Source organism: Kogia breviceps, chromosome 11 (assembly GCF_026419965.1).
Source record: "Kogia breviceps isolate mKogBre1 chromosome 11, mKogBre1 haplotype 1, whole genome shotgun sequence".
NCBI classification, from domain to species: domain Eukaryota; kingdom Metazoa; phylum Chordata; class Mammalia; order Artiodactyla; family Physeteridae; genus Kogia; species Kogia breviceps.
The window spans coordinates 68,222,530-68,239,289 of NC_081320.1; the positions used below are offsets into that span (position 1 = coordinate 68,222,530).

A 16,760-nucleotide genomic window follows, 5' to 3' on the forward strand; every position below is an offset into this window, starting at 1 on the left:
ACCTTTCATGACTATGCCTCACAAGTAGAGCAGTTGAAAAAGAGTATTTGGGGGTACTGAACAATATATCTCCAAAACATTACCCCAAACTAGTCAGTTCCTGTCCTCATGGCTGAAAGAACTTGTCCAGGGGTTCTCATTAGACACAGAAAATGTGAATACGGAATAGTAAACAGGTAAATGGATAAGGCAGTATATGTATGGGTCCCCAGACCTATCCTGGCTGCTCTGAAGTCTGAGGAATCATTATCTTGGCGTTTCATTGCCCATTTGCAACACCACCAGTCTGCTTAGCACATTTGGGAATCTACTTCATTCGCTTGATGGTTGGCCCACTTTTGGATCTTGAGATAGAGTACTTGGCAGTTAGGAGTGAGTTTGGGTTCCCCTGCCTGTTTACTGAAGAAGTATAGTCTCCACTTCCCTGTTGACTTACTGCTCTATGAGCCTGGAATCCTGACCTGAAGATTGTGTTAAGTTTTTAATATCCATAAAACTATTACTTAGCATGCACATACAGGAGACATTTACTCTGTAACACATACAGGAGGTAAACCTCTGTAATTTACAGAGATTTGTGTTAGTGTTTACATTTCCAGGAGGGAATGAGACATGTTGTAGAGACATCCCTGGATAGTAAAGCTAGAGACATCAGGTTTATCTTGTTCCTGGAAAAATTTATTTTCCAAAGGGTTAGAGTAAGAACCCAGGACCCTTCCCATTGCATTTCCAAGGATATGCTCTAAGAAGAGGGGAGAGGGAATTCCTTGGAGGTCCAGTGGTTAGGACTGGGCGCTTTCACTGCTGTGGCCTGGGTTTCATCCCAGGTTGGGGAACTAAGATCCTGCAAGCCACGCAGTGCAGCCATAAATAAATAAATAAATAAATAGAACAGAATAGAATAGAATAGGGGAGAGATACAGCTGCCTTCCCTTCTGTATAAATGCCCAGGTTCATCTTTGGGGGTTTCTTGCCTATAATACATATTACTTCTACATAGACTTTTATTCAACCAGTTCTCATCATGTCATCCCAGGGATAAGAATTTGGGCACTGGGGAACCATATGGCTATTATCTGCTGTAAGGAAATAATAGTAATCTGCTCTGCTCCAGAAGCCTTTAATTTTGCAGTGAGGATACTATTAATAAATGTAGATACTAAAAACTTAACACAGCCTCATGTAAATCAGTGAAGTTAGAACACTCCCTCACATCATACACAAAAATAAACTCAAAATGACTTAAATATTTAAATATAAGACATGACACCATAAAACTCCTAGAAGAGAACATAGGCAAAACATTCTCTGACAAAAATCGTAGCAATATTTACTTAGATCAGTCTCCCAAGGCAAAAGAAATAAAAGCAAAAATAAACAAATGAGTCCAAATAAATCTTTTGTACAGCAAAGGATATCATAAACAAAATGAAAGGACAACCAATGGACTGGGAGGAAATATTTGCAAACAATGCAACTGACAAGGGGTTAATTTCCAAAATATACAAACAGCTCATACAACTCAATATCAAAAATGTAAACAACCCAATCAAAAAATGGGCAGAAGACCTACATAGAGATTTCTCCAAACACATACAGATGGCCAACAGGCACATGAAAAGATGCTCAACATTGCAGGGCTTCCCTGGTGGCGCATTGGTTAGGAGTCCACCTGCCAATGCAGGGGACATGGGTTCGAGCCCTGGTCCGGGAAGATCCCACATGCCGCGGAGCAACTAAGCCCGTGCGCCACAACTACTGAGCTCGTGAGCTACAACTACTGAGCCTGCGAGCCTCAACTACTGAAGCCCGTGTGCCTAGAGCCCGTGCTCCACAACAAGAGAAGCCACCGCAATGAGAAGCCCACGCACCGCAACAAAGAGTAGCCCCCACTCACTGCAACTGGAGAAAGCCCGTGCACAGCAATGAAGACCCAACACAACCAAAAATAATAAAAAATAAAGCTTTAAAAAATGCTCAACATCGCTAATTATTAGAGAAATGCAAATCAAAACCAACAATGAGGTATCACCTCACACTGGTCAGAATGGCCATCATCAAAAAGTGTGCAAATAATAAACTAGTGCAGCCACTATGAAGGTTCCTTAAAAACCTAAAGATAGAGCTACCATATGATCCAGAATTCCCACTCGTGGGCATATATCCAGAAAAGATGAAAACTCTAATTTTAAAAGATACACGCACCTCAATGTTTGTAGCAGCACTATTTACAATAGCCAAGACATGAAAGCAACCTAACTGTCTATCGACAGATGAATGGATAAAGAAGACGTGGTGTATGTATGTGTAGGGGGAATAGAATATTACTCAGGATACACACACAATGGAACATATTACTCAGCCATAAAAAATGAAATATTGCCATTTGCAGCAACATGGATGGACCTAGAGAATATCAAACTAAGTGAAGTAAGTCAGACGAAGACAAATATTATATGATATCACTTATATCTGGAATCTAAAAAATAATACAAATGAACTTATTTACAAAACAGAAACAGACTCACAGACAAAGAAAACAAAATTATGGGCTTCCCTGGTGGCGCAGTGGTTGAGAGTCCGCCTGCCGATGCAAGGGACACGGGTTCGTGCCCCGGTCCGGGAAGATCCCACATGCCGCGGAGAGGCTGGGCCCGTGAGCCATGGCCGCTGAGCCTGCGCGTCCGGAGCCTGTGCTCCGCAGCGGAAGAGGCCACAACAGTGAGAGGCCCGCATACCACCCCCCCCCCCAAAAAAACAAACAAACTTATGGTTACCAAAGGGGAAAAGGGAGGGAGGGATAAATTAGGAGTGTGGGATTAACATACCACTATATATAAAATAAACAACAAGGACTTACTGTATAGCACAGGGAACTATATTCAATATCTTGTAATAACCTATAATAGAAAAGAATATATATAATATATATATAATAATTATATATATAATATATATAACTGAATCAATTACTTTGCTTTACTCTTGAAACTAACACAATATTGTAAATCAACTATACTTAAAAAAGGAAAACAAACTTAACACAATCTTTACCATTTCCAAGAGATTCTATATTTTACAAACTTTGTTTTTTCTCCCTTGCAGGACCCAGCAGAGTCCTACTCTCTAAAATTTATATTAAACTTTCCATCTCTTTCTGTGCTAGAGAATTCTTCTCCAGATGTCCCAAAGAAACAGTGGTAGGTATCTGCAAGTCCACTCCTCTGGAGAGGACTGGGAATTGGGATTGCCATATGGACTGGGTGATGCAAATCTTCCTCATTGGTCTTTCTCAGAAATAGTCCATACATGGGCTCCCAAATGACAAGATGTTTTGGGGTGGCAGAATAATGTGGGGGAAATAATACTGCTTTTTGCAACAAGAATAAAAAAATATTTTCTTTTCAAAAGCATTTTAATCAAAGATGATGCTATGTATTTAAAATTTTCGTGTTTTTCCATCTGTGCCCAACACAATTGCTGCTTTTCTTCATAAAGACAATAATAAAATTCAGTTGGTTAAAAAATATTAACTTTTTGGTAATTTGAGGGTGTTCCAATTAGCAACTCTACAACCTACAAAAACAAGCCTTAAAAGAAAATTCTATTAAACTAGTGTTACACTAAAGTTTAAGAAGAAAAAAAGTTCACTCATAATGTTACCAGCCTGATTAACTGCTTTTCAAAACACGTTATTTTTGGGGCTTCCCTGGTGGCGCAGTGGTTGAGAGTCCACCTGCCGATGCAGGGGATGCAGGTTCGTGCCCCAGTCCGGGAAGATCCCACATGCCGTGGAGCGGCTAGGCCCGTGAGCCATGGTCGCTGAGCCTGCGTGTCCAGTGCCTGTGCTCCACAACGGGAGAGGCCACAACAGTGAGGCCCGCGTACCGCTAAAAAAACAAAACAAAAAAACACATTATTTTCCAACTCTTATTCACAGTATCCACATTTTTTTTATCAAGATGTAAACATAATGTATATATGATTTGCTGTTCTAATATTTCCAGGTCATATTATTTTATAACTATTTTCCTTATGACTTAATTTTTAAGTTACTGAAATTTTCTTTTAAAGTTTAAATATTTGATATTTTTGTAAAAAGTATAAGCAGCACTATGAATTTTAAAAACATAATATTGAGCAATTTTCATAAACAAAGTAATTTTCTATTTGAGTGTTATGCTTCATAATAAATATAGCATTTAAACTGAGCTGACAAGCTATTCTAACACACTTTGGGTAGAAGTTAATAAGCTAAAATCTATTTGTAAATATTTGTTTTACGTATTTTTCTGGATGAATTCTATATTCCACATGAAAAAATATGTTATCATTCAAATGGTGCAGAAATAAACAACATGGAAAGTGAGGGCCTCCTGTAATTCTACTCCCAGAAAAAACCACTGTCTGGTTAACGTTCATCCTGGCTGAACTCCTTATTGAAAGGTGGAAATAATTCTGTAGTTTGCTGCCACACAGTGGTAAGGTAAGCATCATTGCACATTAACACTGGAAAAGAACTTGATGGTAGATTACCCTAACCCAACAAGTATATTTGCTGAGTTACTCACTCTAGGCACTGTACTAGTCAATAAGGACCTAAAGAAGGCTCCTGTCTTGGAAAAGTTCAGAAATTAATAGGAAGACTGACAAGCATATAAATAACTAGCATGTCCCAACAAAGTGACAATGCTGAGACAAAGTGACAATGCTGAGACAAAACTACTGGCAGTAAAAACAAGAATTTCTTGTCAGGTTTCACTGAGGAGGTGACATGTGAGATGTATCTTCAAGTGTGAGGAAGTTTTGCGGGTGGGAATAAGAAAGACCTTCCGAGGGACTTCCCTGGCGGTCCAGTGGTTAAGACTTCGCCTTCCAGTGCACGGGGTGCAGGTTCTATCCCTGGTCAGGGAGCTAAGATCCCACATCCCTCCCAGCCAAAAAAACAAAACATAAAACAGAAGCAATATTGTAACAAATTCAATAAAGACTTTAAAAAATGGTCCACATCAAAAAAAAAAAAATCTTAAAGAGAAAAATAAAAAGCAAGAAAAACCTTCCAAGCAGAGAGCACAGCGCATGAAAAATCAGTGCTTTCAGGGAATACTGAGGTGGTCTCACAAGTTGGAGGCTGGTGTATGGGGAAGGAAAGAAAGAATACATAAAAGAGCACCATCATGTGCTTTTAAGTAGGGAAGGGATAAGATCAGAGTTCTTTAGAAAGGAAAAGTTTGGGACTTCCCTGGCGGCCCAGTGGTTAAGAATCTGCCTGCCAATGCAGGGGACACAGGTTTGATCCCTGGTACTGAAAGATCCCACAGGCCACGGAGCAACTAAGCCCGCAGCCACAACTACGGAAGCCCGCACGCCTAGAGCCCAGGCTCCACAACAAGAGAAGCCACCGCAATGAGAAACCTGTGCACCGCAACAAAGAGTAGCTCCCTGCCCGCTGCAGCTAGAGAAAGCCCACATGCAGCAACGAAGACCCAGTGCAGCCAAAAATAAAAATTAAAAAAAATCAAAATAAAATAAAAAAAGAAAAAGTTTGAAGAACATCTAAAATGTGCCTCACTTATAACAAACCTAACAAACCTTTTTTTTTGATTTTTTTAGGGAATCTGCTTAATTATTAAAATAAATATTTACATTGAGAATGCAGTTAATTAGTAGCTTTCTTCACATTTTTGAGAGTCACAGAAGTTTCATTCATGTTTTAAGTAGATGAGATGGTAAAGATTCTACTTCATAGGAAATGAATTACATTCAATGACTCCTCACAACAGCCAACTGGAAGATTATTCCATTGCTTTTGAAGCAATGGTTGGGCTGGCATCTGTGATAGTAGCCAAATAAATGAAATTTCTGTGTAACACATGCTGGTACTGGGTGCTCTCATTTGCCTGGCCTTTGTTCTGATACTCCACGATACAGCAGATCAGCTGGTCAGTCTACTCTAGGACCCACTGGATCATTTTGATTGACGTCTGCCCTGCCTCTCAGCCAGTCTGGTATGAAGGCTGCCAACATCCTGGGAAGACAGGTTGAAACCCAGTCTTAGGTTCCACGGATCCTCGTGCATCTAGTAAACCTAGTTTTATGTTTAAATTCTGTGGCTGTCTTCTATGAAAATGTATGTCATTAAAGGCAAATAAGTTTGTAAGAACACATGAGCATTAGTGTTTCCTTAAGATATACTGTGGAAATTATAATCAAACAACACATAAATAAATCATTCCTTAGTTGTGATCCATTAGTCAGTACATTTTAAGTATCAAGAGAAATTTGTAGATGTGTTATAGACTGTGGTAGCTAGCCTCCGTGGCCCCCCCAACTATACTGGCCTCCTGGCATTTATGGGTTGGTGCAGTCCCCTCTCACAATGAATAAGACTGAACTTTGTAATCAATGCAATATTGTTGAGATGGTGTGGGACTTCTGTGGCTAGGCCATAAAAGCCACTGAAGCTTCTACCTTGCTCTTCCTGGGGAAGGCCAGCTACCATGTTGTGAGAAAGCTCAAGCAGCCTGAGGGAGAGGCCCACGTGGGCAGGAACTGAGGCCTTTTGTAAACAACAAGCATCACTGAGTTAAGTCATCTTGGAAATGGATCCTCCACCCTTAGTTAAACCTTTGGATGACTGCAACCTCATGAGAGACTCCTGGCCAGAAAATATTATATTAACAAACAATAAAATATTCATATTCATACTCTAGTATATGCTTCTGGATTTCATTTTAGACATGAAGCTATTAAATAGGGCTTATTAGGAGGGATTCCTTAATTATGTAAATCACCATACACTACTGGCAGATTATTATCATTATCAAAGTGTGTTTTTTAGAATGTAAGGGTGACTCTGAGACTGACAGACTCCACTGAGATTTTCAGTTATGAAAAACAATACCTATTATAGTAGATACCTTTGATTGGAGTGAAGTTTATGAACAAGTATTAAATGAGTAGGCAATTAAATCCCTTTTTTTGTGGTTTTAAAAGGTGAAATTTTAATTATTCAAACATCCTTTCAAATGTAAAAGAACTTAAAAAAATCATTATGTGTGAAAATGTGTCATTAAATAACTATAAAAATATTCCCTTCCCTACTTGAAGGGAACATGCTGCTTTAACAGGTACATGTTTAAAGTAAAACTACACTTAACAAAACACAGATATACTGATTACTTTTCGTGATTTTATGTAGTCCACTTTTACCATAAGATGCCATTTAAGTGTTTTCTTTTATACTTTTATATATCAAGGATTACTGATTCTTTAAAAATTCCCTTGGACTACATTTTTACAAATAAAATATATAGCTACTTAAAAAAGGCTCATGGCCCAAATTCATGCTGTGTTCTGAAAAGACTCAAGCAGAGAATTTAAAGTGGTCTCAAGTTGGTGGTGTAAGTTGACTCCAAAAAAAAGCTCTTTTCCAAACATCTTACTCTTTCAGTCTTTAAAACCTGAACTTTCTCTTGCCTCTATTTCCCCTAGGAGTTACCACTCCAATTATTTGCCACTGTGTACTATACCGCCAGCTGTCTCTGCTTGATCTTGTCACTGTCAATCCCTTTCCTCCCAGTCTCTTTTAAACCCATTCAAATCCACTCCAAGCAAACTTTTGCCCTGATCACTCTATGAATGGCAACTTCATCCTTCCAGTTGCTCAGTTCAGAAATCTTGGAATCATCTTTGACTCTTTTCCTCATACCCCCGTCCCATCCTTCAGAAAATCCTATTGGCTTACTTCCAAATCATATCCTGAACTTGTCCACTCTTCACACTTTCCACTGCTACCTTCCTGGTCTGAGCCACCAGCATCTTGCCTGCTTAGTTTATAGCAATAGCCTCTTCACTCATTGAAGTGGGAAGTCTTCCCACTTCCACTAAAGTCTAGTCTCAAAGTAGCTCCAGGGACTCTTCTGAAATGCAGATTAATCCTATCACTCTTCTGCTCAAAATGACTCCCCATTTCACTTAGAGTAAAAGTCCTTGTAAGGCTTTACATAATTGAAACTCCCTTGTTTCATTCCCTATAATCTATACCTTGGCTGGCTTGGCTCTAGCCACACTGGCCTCCTTGCTGTTCTTCCTCACCAAGCTCCTGCCCTGACACACCTGTGCAGTGGCTGTTCCCTCCACATGGAATGCTTTTCCTCAGGGTATCCACATCTCTTGCAAATCCTTACTCCAGGAGGCCTACCCTGCCCACTCTATTTAAAATGGCAACAGATCTCCCCTTCACTCTCATCTTCTATTCCCCATTTTTTCTATGGCAGTTACCACCTTTGCACATTCATGTTAATTGTGTTTGTTTGCCTCCTAGCTCACGCTCTAATTTTGTGGGGGGAAGACTCACAACGTCTTACTCTCAAATGCCCCTGACTTTCAAATGGTTGGGCCAAAGTTTAAAAACGGTTGTAATCCCTTGATCATTACGAAGTTACTTCAGTGAGACTAAAACATATATTTAAAAAAGGAAAACACTTAAAAATGGTGTTAAAAAACAAAATTCAACCAAGTAAATGTGAAGATTTAATTGGCTTTATTCAATGATTTATGAACCAGGCAGCATCCCATCTAGTAAATAGGAAGGCATTCCTTCAGTGGTACAAAATGGAAAGCTTTTATAGAAATGGGGTGGGACAAGGAAGTTATGAGTAAAGGAAAAGAAAGGATTGTTTCAGGTAAGATTACCTCTCTAGTGCTGATAAGCAATTCCAGAAATTCTGTTCTTGAGACAGTCTGAAACTGCCATTAAGTCTTGGTTTGCTGTCCTGGGGGCTAGTTTGCTGTCCTGTTGTTTCTTTCTTCTCCTTCTTTTTTAAAAAAAAACGATGGTTAAGATGGTAAGTTTTGTTATGTGTATTTTACCACAACTTAAAAAAAAAAAGAAAATATCAGAGCACACAGCTCTTGTAGAATAACAAATATTTCAAGAAATTTTTGTTTGTTATATGTTTGAGTACTTAGATGTACTTGGTTTAAGGTACAATGTATTTCTTACTATCGGTCCCAGTCAAAATTAGAAAAAAATTGCTGTAGAGGAAGTTCTTCTACACACATTCATCAGCTGACATGTAAAAGACACTTCACAGCAGCATTGTTAGTGCAAAAAGCTGGAAACGATCCAAATCTCCAGAGGACTAGAATGGATAAGTGTGGTATATTAAACAATGGAATACTATACAACAGTGAATGAAAGAACTACACAGACCCGCTTTTCTGTGGATGCCAAAAGCAATGCTGAGATAAGCAAAATCCTGGATTAAACAAACGATTCCACATACAAAGCTCAAAATCAAACAAAATAAGATCTGTTTAGTGATACATACACAAGTTATAAAACTACAAAGAAAAACAAACGAAGGTGAGATAAAATTCAGAAAAGTAATGATTAAAAACTTAAAATAATCAATCTGACTAAAGGTTTGGGGAACTGGAATGTTTCTCAGTATTTCCCAAATTAATTGCACTTGAACAGAACCTCCGTGTCTATTTCTTGATCTTACCCCCGTCCCAGCTCCTAGTGTAGAGGTTGGCACCTACTTATTTTATTTATGTATTTTTAAAGGGCCGAACCAACTGATAATTTGGTTTTCTGCGTAATATATTTATCCTAAACAGGATAACTTTCAAGGCTAGCGCCTGGTAACGGCTCCGACAATAGCATTTGTTAACTGTTTGCTGAATGATTACCTGCACTGTGGCATACGTTAGTTTATTTCAGTACTTCGTATCTTAGTCAAAATTCTTACTGTGGCTTCAGTTGACTGCCCGTTTCATCCCCTACCCCCTCTCACAGGGTCTAAAGTCGTCAGGCTCCTGGTTGTAGAGGCCCGGAGGCAGTTTTTTCCGTCTCTGCGCTGAGGAAGCTGAGAGGGAGAAGGTGGAACGTCTGGGTTAAGGCAAAAGTGCTTCCCAGGGACTCAGGGGTGTGGAGGCCACTGTCAAAGCTGCTCTAAGGGCAAGGAGGCGGGCACGGTTCGCCCTAGCGGTTCAAGTGAGGTACCGCTTGCACTCTTTAGGGTCTGACCAAACTCACTAACACCGGTTCTCCGGTGACATCACCACCGCTCTGGACTCCTGATTGGAGGAGTTCATTGGCTCAATTCTCGCGATAATTCTCCCTCCAGGTCCTCTTGCTTCCCTCCCCTCGCCTCGACCCGGTAGTCGACTAGAGACCACGCTGTGGGCCACGGAGACACCGTAGAACTAGACCAGCTTCCGGGACTCGTCCTGACGGCTGCGACTCTTCTCAGACTCTCACGGGAACGAGGTTTGGCTCCCAGGCGTCCTGCTTGCCCCATCCGCGGTAGCGCTCGACTCTCCACCGCTCGGCTCGGCCACTTTGCTAGGGCCTCCAGGCGATATTCACCAATTCCCGTCCTTCAGTTACGCGAGAATTTGGCGGTCTTGAAACTGATTTCCGGTCGCTTAGGTCTCCATGGAGATAGCACTTTAACCACTTTTTTTTTTTTTTACCTGTCATTCCCCGGCCTCCACGTGGTTGGGAAATTGCCCAGATAATGTTTGTGGGAGTCAGCCAGAAAGTTGTAGATGGGAGTGAAGCAGCAATCAGAAGGGAAGCACCCAGTGGGACCCAGGAGGAGTATAATTTACTGAGCATCTTCTGGCCACTTAAGCAGTACCTTAAGGTAGGCACGGGATTTTCCGCTATTGGGAGGCCCAGTTCTTCAGGACAAACATTTAGGCATCCATTGAGCACGCATAAGCACCAGATCTCTTTGTGCAGTCTTGAGGGTTCTAGGATCAAATCCCGGAGCAGATTTGCTCACCATTCACCAGAGAATACCCTCCTCAGTTGTCTATCTCTATTCCTTCTAAGCTTTGTATATTGGTGACTTACCTAGGAAGTGATCCCCAGTGATATTCCCCTTGATCTAATCATGTCACTTTTCAGATTCTTACCTTGTCAATGCTTTTCTAACTGTGTCCATTTTTATTACCATTTTCTGTTAAGTGGATTTGCACATTTCATTGCTGTATTGATTTCTTACTTAGCAAAGGGACCAAAGGTTCTTCAGTGTCAGGACTAGCTTGTCATTTAGATATAGAATTTACTTAAGATGACAAGTAGTCCACTTGCTGCTGTTAAAAGTATACATACCTTTTAGAACATCACTGACAGATGTTTGTTAATTAACTCATTTGTTTATTCATCAAATATTTATTAAGCACCTAATATGTGCCAGGTACTGTTTTGGGAATTGAGAATTAAAACAGTGGACAAAACAGATTAAAGTTGCTGCCTTCATGGAATTTATTACTAGGGGAGACAGATAATATGCAAATAAACAAGTTCTTGTAACTTCAGGTAGTAGTAAGTACTATGAAGAAAATAAAGCAATAGAAACGGTCTGTATGTGCGTAGGAGTGGTGGCATTTTAGATAGAGTGGTCATGGAAGGCTTCTTGGAGGAGGTAATATTTGAGAAGAGACCTGAATTATGAAGAGTTGGCCTTGCAAAGATTTGGTGGAATAAGCCTAACAGACAGAGGTATCAGGAAATGCAAAGTCCCCTAGATGGTGAAGAGAAGATTAATTTGAGATGAACTGCAGGGGAAAGCATGGCCAGATTATTTAGGGCCTTTAAGGCCAAAGTCTCAAATTTGGATTTTATTCTAAGTGAAAATGAAAGCCCTTGGCAAGTTTTAAGAAAGAGAGTAATTAGATTTGAAAAAAATTGCTTTGATAACTGTGAAAAGAATGGACTCTTCAGAAGCAAGATGGAAGTTTGGAGACCAGTTGGGAGGTTATTGCAGGAGTACAGGTGGAAAGGGTTTATTCAATTTCTGTTCCGATATTCCCAGCATTGGGAAATTCTCTTTTGAAAGGCAGTACATTTTATACTTGAACCATAACGTTCTTCCTTTGTATTGAGCTGGAACTGACCTCCCTGAAGCTTGCACTGACATTTCCTAATTCTCTAGACATCTACAAATTCTATAGCCAACTCAGATAGAAGACATCTGGGACTTCCTTGGTGGTCCAGTGGTTAGGACTTGGTGCTTTCACTCCGTGGCCCTGGGTTCAATCCCTGGTCAGGGAAAAGATCCTGCAAGCCATGCAGTGCAGCCAAAAAAAAAAAAGAAAGACAGAAGACATCTATTCCTCTTTCTCCAAAGCAGTCCTCCAACAACAGCAGCTCTTTTAAGACACTCGTCCAGTCCTCTTTTCTCTAGGCCAGACACCTTTGGTTAACTGAACTGTTCTTTGAAGGGAGGTGCTCTCTTGGCCCTTCAGAAATCTGGCTGTTCCTTGGAAGCTCCATCATTTGCTATGGCTCCTTAAGATATGGCCACCAGCATAGCACCTAGTGCTCCACATGTCACCTGACCTGTGAAGATGACCAAGGGATCAGGCATTCCCTTGGTCTAGTTGACTTCTAATGTGGTTTTTAACAGTCTTGTTGTGCTATTGGCTCACATAATATTCAAACCACATATTGAGCTGTTTCAAATCACATATTTTCTCCCCCCACCTCCCCATTCTGTATTTCTAGATTATATTTTTCTAATCCAAATGCAGCATTTTACATTTATTTCTGTTTCGTCTTGGTAAATTTATTCCAGTTTATTGGTCATTTTTCTTAAATCCTAATTCCATCATCCAACATGTGCTCCCACCTTTGTGTCTTTTATAAATTCACTATGTTATGTCCTCTAATGTCTACATTATAAACACTGCTAAAAATGCTAACTGCACCAAGAAAAGAGCCCTGTGTGGCATTTCCCTAGCAGCTTGTCTTCAGACCGTGTGGTACTATTAGTGTGTATCTTTTGAGTACATTTGTTCAGCCCATTATGAACCCTGTTAACTGAAACAAACTCTGTTCGTTAACTAAAAGCAAACTCACAAGGATAGTATGTGAAAGTTCCCTTTATTAAATATTTTGCAGAAATCAAGATATAGAATCTCATGATTCCGCCTGAGCTGTCAGTCTAAGAAGTCACGGAGGTTAGGTATGCGTAGTTTATTTTTGAAAAACCATGCTGGTTTCTTTGTTAATACTAAAATGAAGGTTTTCTGTATTTTAAAATATAAAGACTGGGTAGGTAAAAGTAACTTTAGATATTAATAAACTCTTCTTGAGTCTAAAAAAGTTTTTCAAAGCAGAAATCCTTAGATCACTAGTTCTCAGCCTGTGGCAACTTTGCTCCCCAGGGGACATTTGGCAATGACTAGAGACATTTTTTGGTTGTCACAGCTTAGAGGAAGGAGGATGCTACTGGCATCTAGTGGGTAGAGGCTAAGGATGTGTTAAATATCCTACAGTGCCCAGGACAACACTCTATAGCAAAGAATTATCTGGCCCAAAATGTCAGTGGTACTGAGGTCTTTAGTACATTAGTGTCTTAAAACTCTTCTTTCTTGTAGTGACTACTCTTAATTCTATTTAAAATGGGTGTAAAGAAGAAGAAAGAAACTCAAGTTACCTCATTGACCGTTTGTCATCAGGACCTTGAAACTTTGAGATGTAAGTGATTTCTGACTTCATTTGTTGATCTCTTTTTTTAGGTTGCAAACAGTATATTTATCTCTGGGACTCCATATCACGTAATGTTCAAACTCTTGGTATTTAATTATTCCACGTTCTTTACATTCAGTTTTGGTTGTAAAATGGTTTTCTTAAACTTCTGTCTTCAGACTAAATTCTGCCACGTTTTTTTTTGTTTGTTTATAAATATTTAAATTTTATAGAACACATGACAAAGGCAAACTCATATCCATATATTGTTAAATCACTGAAGAAATTTTTTTGTGTGTGTTATGTAGCTTTGGCTGATGTAGAAGGGAAGAATCTAGCTTCTTTGCTGTTACATTGTGTACAACTCACTGATGGAGTGTCACAGATCCATTATGTTAAACAGGTAAGGCTGATTTGATATTCATGAGTGCATCTTGAAGGTTATCATGCTATTATGGACTTTTAAAATTAACTGATAATTTTTGGCTCCCAATTATTTAATATAGATGTATCATTAAAGAATAAGGGATTGTTTTGTTTTTTCTATTCATTGTATGATATCTTTTTTTTTTTTTTTTTTTTTTTTTTTTTTTTTTTTTTTTGCGGTATGCGGGTCTCTCACTGTTGTGGTCTCTCCCATCGCGGAGCACAGGCTCCAGATGCACAGGCTCAGCGGCCGTGGCTCACGGGCCCAGCCACTCTGCGGCATGTGAGACCTTCCCGGACGGGGTACGAACCCGTGTCCCTTGCATCGGCAGGCGGACTCTCAACCACGGCGCCACCAGGGAAACCCTGTATGGTATCTTTTTATTCAGAGAGGTAAAGGAAGCCATACTTAGGCTTCCACCACTATTGGAGCTATATATAGCTAGGATAATGAAATAATTGTGCATACCTTTTTGTTTGTTTGTTTTTTGAATTTTATTTTGTTTATTTTTTTATACAGCAGGTCCTTATTAGTCATCCATTTTATACACATCAATGTATACATGTCAATCCCAATCTCCCAATTCATCACACCACCACCACCACCCCCTGCCGCTTTCCCCCATTGGCGTCCATATGTTTGTTCTCTACATTTGTGTCTCAATTTATGCTCTGCAAACCGGTTCATCTGTACCATTTTTCTATGTTCCACATATATGCGTTAATATACGATATTTGTTTTTCTCTTTCTGGCTTACTTCACTCTGTATGACAGTCTCTAAATTCATCCACGTCTCTACAAATGACCCAATTTCGTTCCTTTTTATGGCTGAGTAATATACCATTGTATATATGTACCACATCTTCTTTATCCATTCGTCTGTCGATGGGCATTTAGGTTGCTTCCATGACCTGGCTATTGTAAATAGTGCTGCAGTGAACACTGGCGTGCATGTGTGTTTTTGAATTATGGTTTTCTCTGGGTATATGCCCAGTAGTGGGATTGCTGGGTCATATGATAATTCTATTTTTCGTTTTTTAAGGAACCTCCATATTGTTCTCCATAGTGGCTGTATCAATTTACATTCCCACCAACAGTGCAAGAGGGTTCCCTTTTCTCCACACCCTCTCTAGCATTTGTTGTTTGTAGATTTTTTTTTATGATGGCCATTCTGACTGGTGTGAGGAGATACCTCGTTGTAGTTTGATTTGCATTTCTCTAATAATTAGTAACGTTGAACATCTTTTCATGTGCTTCTTGGCTATCTGTATGTCTTCTATGGAGAGATGTCTATTTAGGTCTTCTGCCCATTTTGGGATTGGGTTGTTTGTTTCTTTAATATTGGGCTGCATGAGCTGTTTATATATTTTGGAGATTAATCCTTTGTCCGTTGATTTGTTTGCAAATATTTTCTCCCATTTTGAGGGTTGTCTTTTAGTCTTATTTATGGTTTCTTTTGCTGTGCAAAAGCTGTGAAGTTTCATTAGGTCCCATTTGTTTATTTTTGGTTTTATTTCCATTACTCTAGGAGGTGTATCAAAAAAGATCTTGGTGTGATTTATGTCAAAGAGTGTTCTTCCTATGTTTTCCTCTGAGAGTTTTATAGTGTCCGGTCTTACACTTAGGTCTGTAATCCATTTTGAGTTTATTTTTGTGTATGGTGTTAGGGAGTGTTCTAATTTCATTCTTTTACATGTAGCTGTCCAGTTTTCCCAGCACCACGTATTGAAGAGACTGTCTTTTCTCCATTGTATATCCTTGCCTCCTTTGTCATAGATTAGTCGACCATAGGTGTGTGGGTTTATCTCTGGGCTTTCTATCTTGTTCCATTGATCTATGTTTCTGTTTTTGTGCCAGTACCATATTGTCTTGATTACTGTAGCTTTGTAGTATAGTCTGAAGTCAGGGAGTCTGTTTCCTCCAGCTCTGTTTTTTTCCCCTTAAGACTGCTTTGGCTATTCGGGGTCTTTTGTGTCTCCATACAAATTTTAAGAATTTTTGTTCTACTTCTGTAAAAAATGCCATTGGTAATTTGATAGGGATTGCATTGAATCTGTAGATTGCTTTGGGTAGTATAGTCATTTTCACAATATTGATTCTACCAATCCAAGAACATGGTATATCTCTCCATGTGTTGGTATCATCTTTAATTTCTTTCATCAGTGTCTTATAGTTTTCTGCATACAGGTCTTTTGTCTCCCTAGGTTTGTCCTAAACCTAGGAATGTCCTATACATATCAATTAAATCTATCTGGTCTATTGTGTCATTTAAAGCTTGTGTTTCCTTATTAATTTTCTTTTTTTGTGTGGTACACGGGCCTCTCACTGTTGTGGCCTCTCCCGTTGCGGAGCACAGGCTCCGGACGCGCAGGCTCAGAGGCCATGGCTCACGGGCCCAGCCACTGCGCGGCATGTGGGATCTTCCTGGACCGGGGCACAAACCCGTGTCCTCTGCATGGCAGGCTGACTCTCAACCACTGCGCCACCAGGGAAGCCCCTTATTAATTTTCTGTTTGGATGACCTGACCATTTGGTGTAAGTGAGGTGTTAAAGTCCCCCACCATTATTGTGTCACTGTTGATTTCCTCTTTTATAGCTGTTAGCAGTTGCCTTATGTATTGAGGTGCTCCTGTGTTGGGTGCATATATATTTATAATTGTGATATCTTCTTCTTGGATTGATCCCTTGTTCATTATGTAGTGTCCTTCCTTGTCTCTTGTAGCATTCTTTATTTTAAAGTCTATTTTATCTGATATGAGTATTGCTACTCCAGCTTTCTTTTGATTTCCATTTGCATGGAATATCTTTTTCCATTCCCTCACTTTCAGTCTGTATGTGTCT

The 16,760-nt window shown here is 39.7% G+C and overlaps 1 protein-coding gene, 1 long non-coding RNA gene and 1 pseudogene across 10 annotated transcripts in view; 1 reads left to right on the top strand and 2 right to left on the bottom strand.

Moving 5' to 3' along the window:
- Positions 1-3,052: 3,052 nt before the first annotated feature.
- Positions 3,053-10,391, bottom strand: LOC136792162 (uncharacterized). The gene is made up of 3 exons (XR_010835566.1): positions 9,700-10,391; positions 8,698-8,819; positions 3,053-3,890 (listed from the first exon to the last, which is right to left on the bottom strand). It is a non-coding gene; the product is annotated as an uncharacterized lncRNA (long non-coding RNA).
- On the bottom strand, positions 5,796-6,027 carry LOC131765620 (SS18-like protein 2 pseudogene; annotated as a pseudogene).
- THADA (THADA armadillo repeat containing) overlaps positions 10,137-16,760 on the top strand; it is a 312,556-nt gene continuing 305,932 nt past the window's right edge. For 5 of the 9 annotated variants that reach the window (XR_010835564.1, XR_010835563.1, XR_010835565.1 and 2 more), the window contains exons 1-3: positions 10,137-10,279; positions 13,402-13,501; positions 13,801-13,895. Coding sequence is in view for 6 of the 9 variants with exons in the window: in XM_059079306.2 (XP_058935289.1) it covers positions 13,426-13,501; positions 13,801-13,895 (171 nt within the window). In the remaining 3 variants the exon portion in view is untranslated. Of the gene's footprint in view, positions 10,659-12,922; positions 12,987-13,401; positions 13,502-13,800; positions 13,896-16,760 lie in introns of all 9 variants that reach the window. The other 4 variants (XM_059079307.2, XM_059079318.2, XM_067007667.1 and 1 more) reach the window with 3 other exon arrangements.